General features: G+C 45.3%; 1 protein-coding gene across 1 annotated transcript in view; it reads right to left on the bottom strand.

Annotated features, from left to right (window-relative positions):
• dnah5l (dynein, axonemal, heavy chain 5 like) overlaps positions 1-13,595 on the bottom strand; it is a gene marked incomplete at both ends in the record, with an annotated part of 108,513 nt that overhangs the window by 93,249 nt on the left and 1,669 nt on the right. Inside the window, 13 exons of the mRNA XM_080793808.1 lie at positions 2,507-2,605; positions 3,754-3,849; positions 4,710-4,815; positions 5,086-5,205; positions 5,975-6,156; positions 7,487-7,585; positions 7,683-7,776; positions 8,284-8,449; positions 9,477-9,675; positions 10,273-10,374; positions 10,688-10,759; positions 12,037-12,102; positions 12,616-12,690. Coding sequence (XP_080649934.1) covers positions 2,507-2,605; positions 3,754-3,849; positions 4,710-4,815; positions 5,086-5,205; positions 5,975-6,156; positions 7,487-7,585; positions 7,683-7,776; positions 8,284-8,449; positions 9,477-9,675; positions 10,273-10,374; positions 10,688-10,759; positions 12,037-12,102; positions 12,616-12,690 — 1,476 coding nt within the window. The remainder of the gene's footprint in view (positions 1-2,506; positions 2,606-3,753; positions 3,850-4,709; positions 4,816-5,085; positions 5,206-5,974; positions 6,157-7,486; positions 7,586-7,682; positions 7,777-8,283; positions 8,450-9,476; positions 9,676-10,272; positions 10,375-10,687; positions 10,760-12,036; positions 12,103-12,615; positions 12,691-13,595) is intronic.

Consider the following 13,595-nt stretch of genomic DNA (forward strand, 5'->3'; position numbering starts at 1 on the left):
AACAGAGATGTTGGAGGTTGTAGAACAACACTAGTGATATGAACTAACAGAGAAACAGAGATGTTGGAGGTTGTAGAACAACACTAGTGATATGAACTAACAGAGAAACAGAGATGTTGGAGGTTGTAGAACAACACTAGTGATGTGAACTAACAGAGAAACAGAGATGTTGGAGGTTGTAGAACAACACTAGTGATATGAACTAACAGAGAAACAGAGATGTTGGAGGTTGTAGAACAACACTAGTGATATGAACTAACAGAGAAACAGAGATGTTGGAGGCTGTAGAACAACACTAGTGATATGAACTAACAGAGAAACAGAGATGTTGGACGTTGTAGAATAACAGTGATGTGAACTAACAGAGAAACAGAGATGTTGGAGGTTGTAGAACAACACTAGTGATATGAACTAACAGAGAAACAGAGATGTTGGAGGTTGTAGAACAACACTAGTGACGTGAACTAACAGAGAAACAGAGATGTTGGAGGTTGTAGAACAACACTAGTGACGTGAACTAACAGAGAAGTTGGAGGTTGTAGAACAACACTAGTGACGTGAACTAACAGAGAAACAGAGATGTTGGAGGTTGTAGAACAACACTAGTGACATGAACTAACAGAGAAACAGAGATGTTGGAGGTTGTAGAACAACACTAGTGACGTGAACTAACAGAGAAACAGAGATGTTGGAGGTTGTAGAACAACACTAGTGATATGAACTAACAGAGAAACAGAGATGTTGGAGGCTGTAGAACAACACTAGTGATATGAACTAACAGAGAAACAGAGATGTTGGAGGTTGTAGAACAACACTAGTGATGTGAACTAACAGAGAAACAGAGATGTTGGAGGTTGTAGAATAACACTAGTGATGTGAACTAACAGAGAAACAGAGATGTTGGAGGTTGTAGAACAACACTAGTGATATGAACTAACAGAGAAACAGAGATGTTGGAGGTTGTAGAACAACACTAGTGATGTGAACTAACAGAGAAACAGAGATGTTGGAGGTTGTAGAATAACAGTGACATGAACTAACAGAGAAACAGAGATGTTGGAGGTTGTAGAACAACACTAGTGACGTGAACTAACAGAGAAGTTGGAGGTTGTAGAACAACACTAGTGACGTGAACTAACAGAGAAACAGAGATGTTGGAGGTTGTAGAACAACACTAGTGACATGAACTAACAGAGAAACAGAGATGTTGGAGGTTGTAGAACAACACTAGTGATATGAACTAACAGAGAAACAGAGATGTTGGAGGTTGTAGAACAACACTAGTGATGTGAACTAACAGAGAAACAGAGATGTTGGAGGTTGTAGAACAACACTAGTGATATGAACTAACAGAGAAACAGAGATGTTGGAGGTTGTAGAACAACACTAGTGATGTGAACTAACAGAGAAACAGAGATGTTGGAGGTTGTAGAACAACACTAGTGATATGAACTAACAGAGAAACAGAGATGTTGGAGGTTGTAGAACAACACTAGTGATGTGAACTAACAGAGAAACAGAGATGTTGGAGGTTGTAGAACAACACTAGTGATATGAACTAACAGAGAAACAGAGATGTTGGAGGTTGTAGAACAACACTAGTGATATGAACTAACAGAGAAACAGAGATGTTGGAGGTTGTAGAACAACACTAGTGATATGAACTAACAGAGAAACAGAGATGTTGGAGGTTGTAGAACAACACTAGTGACGTGAACTAACAGAGAAACAGAGATGTTGGAGGTTGTAGAACAACACTAGTGACGTGAACTAACAGAGAAGTTGGAGGTTGTAGAACAACACTAGTGACGTGAACTAACAGAGAAACAGAGATGTTGGAGGTTGTAGAACAACACTAGTGACATGAACTAACAGAGAAACAGAGATGTTGGAGGTTGTAGAACAACACTAGTGATATGAACTAACAGAGAAACAGAGATGTTGGAGGTTGTAGAACAACACTAGTGATGTGAACTAACAGAGAAACAGAGATGTTGGAGGTTGTAGAACAACACTAGTGATATGAACTAACAGAGAAACAGAGATGTTGGAGGTTGTAGAACAACACTAGTGATGTGAACTAACAGAGAAACAGAGATGTTGGAGGTTGTAGAACAACACTAGTGATATGAACTAACAGAGAAACAGAGATGTTGGAGGTTGTAGAACAACACTAGTGATGTGAACTAACAGAGAAACAGAGATGTTGGAGGTTGTAGAACAACACTAGTGATATGAACTAACAGAGAAACAGAGATGTTGGAGGTTGTAGAACAACACTAGTGATATGAACTAACAGAGAAACAGAGATGTTGGAGGTTGTAGAACAACACTAGTGATATGAACTAACAGAGAAACAGAGATGTTGGAGGTTGTAGAACAACACTAGTGACGTGAACTAACAGAGAAACAGAGATGTTGGAGGTTGTAGAACAACACTAGTGATGTGAACTAACAGAGAAACAGAGATGTTGGAGGTTGTAGAATAACAGTGACATGAACTAACAGAGAAACAGAGATGTTGGAGGTTGAAGTCCAGCAGGCTCTGAACTGACTGCAGAACACTCTGGATCTGAACCTGGAAGTCTGCATAGTCACTGTCAAACTGCAACGCACGCATGCATGCACACACGCACGCACAGTCGCATAGGCACGCACACACACACACACACACACACACACACACACACACACACACACACACACACACACACACACACACACACACACACACACACACACACACACACACACACACAGAGAGGGAGAGAGAAACACATTAGATCAGCATAACATCCAACAGTAGATACATTTACTGTATATCATAGTGGGGTCCGGGGACCCCCACAGATCCTTGAGGTCCAGTCCAGCTAATCCCAGTTTATATAGCATATTAATATATAATAGCATTATGCCCCATTTCAAGTGTCCAAATGTATAAAGAATAGCAGATCTAAGGGTACTAGTGCTGTCGCCTCACAGCTAGAAGGTCCTGGGTTCGATTCCCCCTGGGGCCGCTGTGGGCGCTTTCTCCTCTCTCAGTGCCCATACCCGAGGCGGGGTTGGCGAAAGGGCCTTTCTGTGTGGAGTTTTCAACATACAGTAATCCTGGTCTCTAAACTACCTCCCCCTGGCCAGCCGGGACGCCTGATGGAGGGGAAAGGAACTCGTCAGAATAACGTGTTCCTTCCACGCACGCGCTACGTCCGGCCGGGGAAACTCCCCCCCCCCCCCCCCCCCTGTCAGGTGAAAAGAAGCAGCTTGGACTCCTCATGCATATAAGGAGGTATGAGGCCAGTCCGCTGGCCTCTCCAGGTTGGCAGAGGAAGTGCAGCGCCCAGCATTACATGATTAGATCATTGACACTGGGTGAAAAAATGGGTTGCAAAATCGTAAGATACAAAAAAGAATATATATATAGCAGATCTACAAGCTTGCAATGTGTCGCATCGCAACACATTGTGAGCTTGTAGATCGTCTATTTTCAAATGGACAAAATGTATATAGGTTTAGTTTATGTTTTGTAATAATAATCAAAATATACAAAGTAACTAAGTAAGAAATATTTTCAAATCAGTGTAGTGGAGTACAATATCGTGATCTGAAATGTAGTGGAGTAAAAGTATTGGAAGTAAAAGTAAAAGCATTGGGAGTTGAAAATACTCAAGTAAAGTACAAATACCTCAAAATTGTACTTACAGTACGTACAGTAGTTAAGTAAATGTACTTGGTTACTTTCCACCACTGACTGACCTCCAGCTTGCGGTGGTCCAGGATGTCGTAGGTCTTGGACTTTGTGGCGGAGACGATGTTCTGGTAGCGAGCGTAGATCTTCTCCACGCCCTCCACCTCACATTCACATCACAAGCAAATTATGATCCAGGTGAATGCAACAACATGTTTCCATTGAATCTTCCACATCCTTCACGTATTCTAATGGAGCTAGCTTGATTTAACCCATTTTGACCTGGGAACGATTCTGCAAATGTCTTCTAAATCCTGACCGTTTTCTTGAAAAAGCTATGTTTTTCTCTGTCAGTCGTTCTCAGACACTTTCATGTCGCTATTCACGATTCCAGCTCGTATAGCGCGGCACTCGGTGCAGCGCTATGAGCTTGTAGATCTGCTATTTTTCAATAGGGGTTCCCGCCCAGAATGGGTATACTGTAACCGAGGCAGTCTAAATCAAGAGATGTGGTCGGGGAATCACAGCCGAGAGGTCCCACCTTAGTTTAGTAGTAAGGGATAGAAATGGGAGCTCTTAAGGCAGGTGGGTTCAATAGTCAAAGTCAAACTAAAGTTCCAAGCTTAATTTGAATGAAGTGTACTCGGGTACGGATACAGTTGAATGAAGTGTACTCGGGTGCAGAAGAATCAAGGCCAATGTGAATCATGGCCATGCAGCCTAAGGACCAGGAAATCGTATTCAGGAACAGTTTGAATCAAACGGACTCAGTGTGAATCTGCCCAAGGTAAAAAGGCAACAGGAGCTTCACAAGTAAAAAAAAAAGTAAAGGCCAAAGGTTCAAGGAAGGCATGCAACTCGACATGCATTGAATGTCGCCAATGGTGAAGATTTGTTGACTTCTAAAACTGGAGAGCATTTGTAGGATGCGTGACTCATTGCGCCTCTAGTGGCTCCAAGGAAGTTGGACCATCTTTATAAATGAATAATCTTTGTTTCAGAGCACTTGGGGGGCGGGGCTGACCTTCATGTGCTGCAGGGATGCCAGGTTCTCCAGAACAGAAGCCATGCTGGAGATCTTCTCCAGTCTTCTGCAGAAGGAGTCAAACTTCCCGAAGATGTAGTTCTCACTGTCGCACGCACGCGCACACACACACACACACACACACGCGCGCAAATCTTTGAATTATATATTCTTTCAAAGTGAATGTTTTGAACTCGGGTCTAAATGGGTTAAAGATCTATATAAGGGTCCATTTTGTTACCACCTCGCCATCGTTAATAGCTGGGGACCACCTGGAACCCCCTCACGGACCACTGGGTGGTATACCCAGACCACTGCCCATATATGGTGTGTCATTAAGACGTGTATACCTGAAGTGAAGCTCGAGGCTCGTTACCTGAAGTCAAGCTGTGCATCGTTGGGATTCTGCCTGAGTTTCTGTTTGATGTTCTGGAAACTCTGCTGATACTCCACGTTCAGCCGAACACACTCTGAGATGCGCTGGATCAACACCGGCCTTATAACGCACGTGCATGCGCACACGCACGCACGCACACGCACACACACACACACACACACACACACACACACACACACACACACACACACACACACACACACACACACACACACACACACACACACACACACACACACACACACACACACACACACACACACACACACACACACACACACACACACACGGTGTACAGTAACTGATAAGTGATATCTATCTATCAATCAATCTGTATACATATATACACATACTTTTATATATATATATATTTTTTTTGAGTGGTGCAACCACTCCAAGGAACAGCAATGTGTACTTATGTGACGTTAATGAGCACCAGTATATGACTATGAGTACCAGTAGGGGCGCCAGAAACAGAGAGAGGGATAGTGCTGCACTGTTGCCTGCTAATGAGAGAGAGAGAGATGGGGGGGGGGGGGGGGGATTTGCACCACTCAGTTCACACGTGTGTGATTTTTATCTTAGGTGAGGAACCAATTTCATCCCGTATCAGAGAGAACTTACATAATAGGATATACAGGATAACCGAGTGAAATGGGAAGTGAGGTGTGATTGGACGTAATTTGTATCCCGACCTGAACATGTATTTTCTGTTTACTATAAAGAGGCGCTGCTGGAGAGACCCCTGTAACTGAACAAACAATGTGCATGCTTGTGCGCTTGCGTTTTAGTATGTGTGTGTGTGTGTGTGTGTGTGTGTGTGTGTGTGTGTGTGTGTGCGCGCGCGCGTGCATGCGTGCCTATATACCTGCTACGGTCCCACACCTTGGCCACGCCCTCTCTCAGGTAGCCCTTGCAGATGGCGACCATCTGATTGGTCACCTTCAGGAAGAGCGAGGTCATCCTCTCGGAGCTGCGGTAGTACCGAGACACGCTGTGGACGAGGCCGATGCTGTCCAGCACGCCGCACACGTGCTGCAACACGGACCACTGAGAGAGAGACACAGAGGGAGAGAGAGAGAGAGAGAGAGGGGGGGGGGGGGGGGGGGGGATGAAGAGGGAACCAAACAAACAAACACATGTTAGTGTGACTGTAGCCCTGGTCCAGTGCTTACAGCGAGTCTCTCTCTGATGCCCTGTGGAAGTCCCTTCCGCAGCCCTCTGGTCATATTTTCACTCCTGTGCGCGGTTTTTCTAATACCAGCAAATAAACAAAACGACGTAACCACTCACCGAAACAAAGCCTGCTAGACCTTGGTAAAAGTCTATTCTCGTAGCTGGGAAGTGTCTCAGGTCCCCAGTTTCTTTCTAAAATGCACTATTTTAATCATTAAATAAAATGAATCCAACCAGATCGGCGCAGGCAAAACCCGGAAATGCCATAGTAGAAGAAATGACTCTGCCCGGTAAATTCAGGGTACATTGCGTTATTAAAATGGCACAAAGTGCATTTTAGAGAGAAACTGGAGACCTGAGACGCTTCCCAGCTACGAGAATAGACTTTTACCAAGGTCTAGCAGGCTTTGTTTCGGTGAGTGGTTCCGTCGTTTTGTTTATTTGCTGGTATTAGAAAAACCGCGCACGGGAGTGAAAATATGACCAGAGGGCTGCGGAAGGTACTTCCACAGGGCGTCAGAGAGAGACTCGCTGTAAGCCCTGGACCAGGGCTAGTGTGACTGTAGCCTCGGAAAACCCAGACGTTTTATTTCCAGGGAGAGAGAAAAAAAAAGTCCACTTCAATTCGGGATACAGTATATAGCGCAAACATCACTCGCTCTCTGCTGATTTCTGATCGTCTGCACCCTTGTTAAATTGACGCAGACACGTACGCACACACACTCTCCTTTCTCTCTCTGCCGCTCTAATTAATTAGTCTCATGTCCTGCAGCTGCGCCTAGCTGCCTATATGCCATAGAAAGCATAGGTCAGTTCCAGTCTATAGTGTGACTGAGTAGTGATAACTACAAAATTACGTCACTCTGGGTGGTCACCTGGTCACGTGTTGCCATGGCAACAGACAGAGAGAGAGCAGACTTTGGGTGGTCACCTGGTCACGTGTTGCCATGGTAACAGACACAGAGAGAGAGCAGACTGTGGGTGGTCACCTGGTCACGTGTTGCCATGGTAACAGACACAGAGAGAGCAGACTTTGGGTGGTCACCTGGTCACGTGTTGCCATGGTAACAGACACAGAGAGAGCAGACTTTGGGTGGTCACCTGGTCACGTGTTGCCATGGTAACAGACAGAGAGAGAGCAGACTTTGGGTGGTCACCTGGTCACGTGTTGCCATGGTAACAGACAGAGAGAGAGCAGACGTACCGGAGTGCAGTTCGCCATCTTCCCGAAGAACTTGTCCAGGGTGTAGAGATATCTGACGTTGTCTTTAGCCTCGTTGGCAACCACCGTGATGTCCCCGTCCTACCAACCAATGAATGAATGAATGAATGAATGGATGGATGGATGGATGCATCAATCAGACAGACAGACAGACAGACAGACAGACAGACAGACAGACCAGATGTCTCCAGGTGTGCAGAACTCTGGACTTGGCCACCTGTAGAACTCCCAGAACCTTCTTCACATGAGGACCCTTAATCTCCTCCAACAGACTGAGGCCACACGCACGTGTACACACACACACACACACACACACACACACACACACACACACACACACACACACACACACACACACACACACACACACACACACACACACACACACACACACACACACACACACACACGTTAAGTGACAATAGTTGGCAGAATGTCACATAGTTGAGTAACAGTATGTGTAACAGAGATGTTTGTATATCTCCACACGGTGAGCTTGCAGATCGTTGTGGTTAAACCGTTAAACCAGGTGGGTCGGGCACCCACCTGGAACCCCCTCAAGGTATAGGACCCTCGTGGCCCGGGGGTCCTCGTGACCCAACTATGAGAACAACTGGTCAGATCTATACCAACACAACCGTCCCAGTTTGAGGGAGGGAAGCCATGCAAGCCAGGCAGGGAAGCGGGTGATCTTGACTTTGCCACTGCACAATAGCGACTCCTACAGGCTCGTCCCATGACTGCAGTGTCTATGTACCGGTACTAGCCAGGCTCTATACCTGTTGAACGTGACCATGCGCTGCTTCCAGTGCTCCAGCTCAGCTGAGGGACCCACGTCGTCGGGCTCCTTCCTCATCTGCTGACTCTCCGTCAGCACCTGTCTGATCTGATTGGCCCACGCCGAGACCACGCCCTCCAGAGACTCAACCAGCGCACTGTTATTGGCTGAGAGGATAGAAACGGGTTGTCAACAGGTATAGGTGGTATATAGGGCTGTCACAATGACGCCACCCGTGGCCAGCACACCATTGGTGGACAATGCACTCCAGTGGTTCCCAAACTTTTTCATGTCAAGGACCCCCAAATTGACAACTCATTAACCTGTGGGCTGCAGACCCCCATTAGAAATCATATGCCAGGTATAAGAGAGGATTTGTAAGGCTCTAGCAGTGATTCTCAAACAGTTTAATTTCAAGCTCCCCCGGTTTGACATGCATTAGTCTACGGACCCCCCATTTAATGGCATTTATATCTCTGGGACCCACATTTATCTTGTAAAATCAAGGTTAGAGTTTAACTCTGAGTGTATACAAATGGAACCAAATTAGACCCGTCAGGTTCCATTTGTTACAAACCCATAAGGGTCCATTTGGTTCCTAATTATCATTTAGCTGGGGACCCCTGGGGTCCACTTATCCACTGATGTACTCAACCCCTGTACTTGAGTCAAAGTATAATAATAATAATAATAATACATTTTATTTATAAGGCGCCTTTCAGGGCACTCAAGGTCGCCGTACAGGTTAAAAACAGTACAAGTTAAAAGCAGAACAGTTAAAAGCAGAACAACAACACATTTATGTATAGTATACTGTAGATCCGGGGTTCTCAACGTGCCCCCCTCCCCACCACCATTACAAATTGGCCGCTATACAATAACCATAATAATAGAGAAAATACATCATAAATGAATACTGAAACCAAATATAATCATTAAGGAAAGTTTATGCATGTGCTGTGTACTTATTGTCCAGCCATTCAGTTGCAAAACCCGCCCCCCCCAAAAAAAATAAACACTTTTCATCTCACAAAACAAATTGGCGTCATTTAACATGCATCTCAATGGGTGAGAATAATGTCTTCTCTCTTAGTAACCGTTGCTAACGTGCCTATTGGACTGCCTATTGGGTTGGGGGGGGGGGACTTACTGATTAGCTTACAGGGGCACTGCCCTGTGGATTCGTCCATATACCTGCAGATCTGTAGTGGGCGGGGCTGCGCAGGTGCGCGACGGTCGCGACGAGCTCCTCCTCCCCCGGGGGCAGCTGTAGGCGGAGCTTGGACTCCACGCTGGCTCGGACTGAAGACAGGCTGCTGACGAGGCTGTCCATGGAGGACAGCAACACCTGGACGTCTGCACTGCACACGCCGTCCTTCAGCACGCCCCAGTTCTACAGGCAGAGAGAGAGAGAGAGAGAGAGAGAGAGAGAGAGAGAGATAATTGATTATTAACAAGTTAATGACTCAGCTTATGTTGCTTTTTGTTTAGAAGAGTTGAGAAAGAAAACTTTGTTGATAACAGGACCCGATTTAAAATCAGAACCTTGTCAAGAAGAAGTGGAAAGGGAGATGAGCTCTGAGAGCAGGTCACATGACCTGCACCTGTTGAGCTCTGAGAGCAGGTCACATGACCTCACCTGTTGAGCTCTGAGAGCAGGTCACATGACCTCACCTGTTGAGGTTTAGAGCAGGTCACATGACTTCACCTGTTGAAGTTTAGAGCAGGTCACATGACCTCACCTGTTGAGCTCTGGGAGCAGGTCACATGACCTCAACTGTTGAGCTCTGGGAGCAGGTCACATGACCTCACCTGTTGAGCTCTGAGAGCAGGTCACATGACCTCACCTGTTGAGGTTTAGAGCAGGTCACATGACCTCACCTCTTGAGCTCTGAGAGCAGGTATAACATGACCTCACCTGTTGAGCTCTGAGAGCAGGTCACATGACCTCACCTCTTGAGCTCTGAGAGCAGGTATAACATGACCTCACCTGTTGAGCTCTGAGAGCAGGTAACATGACCTCAGACAGCAGAGTCTCCACACTGTGCAGCACGCTCCCGTCGCAACAGTCCAGCATCCCAAAGGTCACCTCCTGTATGCACGGGGGGCGGGGGAAGGTCACGCAGCTTAGAGACTAATACGTTGTCTCTGTCCGGGTGGAAACACTGTTACTTTTCAGGATTCAAATTCAAAAATACCAAAAGTGTGTGTGTGTGTGTCCTGTTTAGTTCATTTAGTTCGTTTAGGTCATTCTCAAACTTTTCAATTTGATTTAATTTCCAGCCTGAGTTACAGACCCTGTGAGTGTCTGTATTTGGTTCATCTCGCTGGAGAAGCCAAGCGTATTGGCAAAACATCGCTAAACATGTGAACACGACTGATAACGTCGAAGCCGTTTCACTGACCTGGTGTATGTTAGCTGTCGTTATGGCCTTGTCAGTTGTCCTCAGAAAGAACAGACACTTCCCCAGTAACGGCTGATAAACATGGAGGGAGATTATAGTTTAGTCTGACACCCACAACCACAATGTATGAGTTTAGTTTCATTAGTTCAGCTTAACGGTAGGTATGTGCCAATTGGATACCTGTAAAAAAGAAAAAAAGCAGCCCCACACACACACTCTGACCCTCTCTCTCTCTCACATGCGCGCACGCACACACACGCACACACATGCACACACACACACACACACAAACGCGCACGCACGCACACGCCCATTCTCTGTCTCTGTCTCCCATACCAACAGAACACAGCAGTGAACAAACACAGCGATTAGAGTCTAATGGTCTCTAAGGTGTAATCATTATTAGACCATATAGAGTTAAAGGGATCAGACTCCAGGTGGAGAGACAACAGTGAATGGTAACAGAAGAGGTTCACAGCATTAGCACTAACGCTCTGCAGGCGTGTTAAATTACCACCACTTATAGGCTATGGTCTGGTTTAAACAATGCTCATATTCACTATTAGGATGCATATAGGTTGCATACAATAGTATAGGGAGGGGGGGGTCAAAATTCAAGGTTGCCCACACTATTTTAACTTAAGAACCATACTTTCAAAATGACCCAGCCCAAAAAGATCTACCCACCAACACAAAATATTGATTGCTGAAAAGAGCAGCGCGCTGTAGCGTTTTAAGACAAACACAAAGGAATGGGGAAATATAATGCTACTGATGTTTATGCACAGCAACACTCTTGAAAACAAACTTTGAGGCCCTTTTTTTAAACATTATGTTATACTTTTAGCTATTAAAAAAATAGCAGATCTACAAGCTCATAGCACGGCACCGAGTGCCGCATTAGAACTTGTCGGTCTTCTATTTTTGAAAAATCGTGAAAATGTGCCTCAAATCTTTTAATATATTATTACAGAGTGAACATCAAATCTTTCCTTCTGAGGGTGGGGGGGTCGCTGGAACAACATATTTTCAGATGGGGGGCGGAGGCAAATTACATTTTTGGGGTCCTTGACATGAAATATTGAGAACCACTGATATAGAAACATGAGGTTTTTCCAGAAAAAAAAGCATTTTAAAAATACATTTTTTGTGGCAAATTAAAAAAAAAAAGGGTTTAGGGCCCTGTCATGTGGTCTACCTGCACAGCACGATCCTGCACGATCTACCTTTTGGGCACCCCAGCTGGTACTCCAATTGTTTCCTATAACTATACAATCATTGGCTTGGTGTGGGTTGTCGTCGGACCCCATTTGGAGAACCAGCTGTTATATGAGAGGTCGTTCTCTCACCTCTGAAGATCCAGTCGTCAGGAATAGTCTCCTGTGTGGAGAGGTGGTAGAGCCAACGTCCAGACCCTATATATACGCACATAAAAGTACATTTTAATGTCAGTCACACACATAATGCAGAATCCGTTGTGTGGTGTGATTGATGTGTGTACAGTGCATGTGACATAAACACCCATTCATGCAAATGCATGCGGTAATATTACTACTTTCACACTACTAGCTACTAGCTAGCAGTGGGGTAGGGGTATGTAATGTAACTATATACCCTCACCACCCTTAACCTATTTTTTTTTATCTGTAGCTGAAACCCGAGAACAATATAGCCACATATTAGCCAACAGGAACTGCATGTGTAAATGTCTTTGACAATTATAATGTCACACTCACACCTCTGTTTACAAGCCATTTAAAACATTAATAATTATAAAACAGGCGTCGGACTGTTAATAACAAGAATGTTCTTATACAATCTTTGATAATATGGAGACCTGTTTTGTTAATTTGCAGGACTTCACATAATGGCTTGCGCATGAATGCATTTACCGGTACTCTGGACTCGGAAATAACGTAATAGTATACCTGAGAGGTCCCCTGGTAGAAAAACATGAGCTTCCTAGATCCGTTGGCAGCAAAGAAGTCATCAATGAGACTGAACTGGAAAACACAATCACAGTCATTTCATGACCTATAGGTCAGGAGTCACTCCGAGTCAGGGCCTTCATCCGGCATTGTATGAGCTTCATTTTTTTTTATATATATAATTTTTTTTTATCGCACGATTTTGTAACCCATTTTTCACCCCTGTGTCAATCATCTAATGTGATCCTGGGCTCTACACACCCTCCACCAACCTAGTCCCCATATATGGGGGACAAGGGGAGAGCAACAGACTTGAACTCAGCTTCCTTCATGCCTGAGTGTCCAAGTTGCTCCTTTACACGTGACAGGGGGGAGTTTCCCTGGTTGGACGTAGCGCGTGGAAGGAACACGTTATTCCAACCAGTTCCTTTCCCCTCCATCAGGCGCCCCGGCTGGCCAGGGGGAGGCAGTTTAGTGACCAGGATTACTGCATGTTTTTTGTGAGGGTAGTAGGGCACCTACCCTAGGGGACACGGGGAGAACATGCAAACTCCACACAGAAACTCCATCCAGCATTGTATGAGCTTCATTTTTGAATAGTATATTGATACAGTATAGTATATGGTTTAAACTAAGGACTGAGGCTATGCTGTATAAGTCCTTGGTTTACCTCCGGTCCTAGTTTACTGAAGGCACTACGCATCATGCATATACTGGTATATGCAATATACACCGTCTCTCTGCATTTGATGTATGTGTTTACCTTGCTATAATTATAGGTTGCTCTGGATAAGAGAATAATAACCAGTATAAGACGCCCAGGGGGCGAGAAGCGCGCACGCATCCGCCTGGCTGACGGCAGACTGCTGGGCGAGCGCTGCATGGCGCTTTGGCATGCAGGGGGGGGGGGGGGGGGTTCAGATCACCATATGGAATGAATTCTGTATACTGGCCATATATGGAGCGTGTCTCGAGTGTAC

The sequence above is a fragment of the Protomyctophum bolini genome, assembly GCF_963924005.1.
Source record: "Protomyctophum bolini genome assembly, chromosome: 21".
Taxonomy (NCBI): Eukaryota; Metazoa; Chordata; class Actinopteri; order Myctophiformes; family Myctophidae; genus Protomyctophum; species Protomyctophum bolini.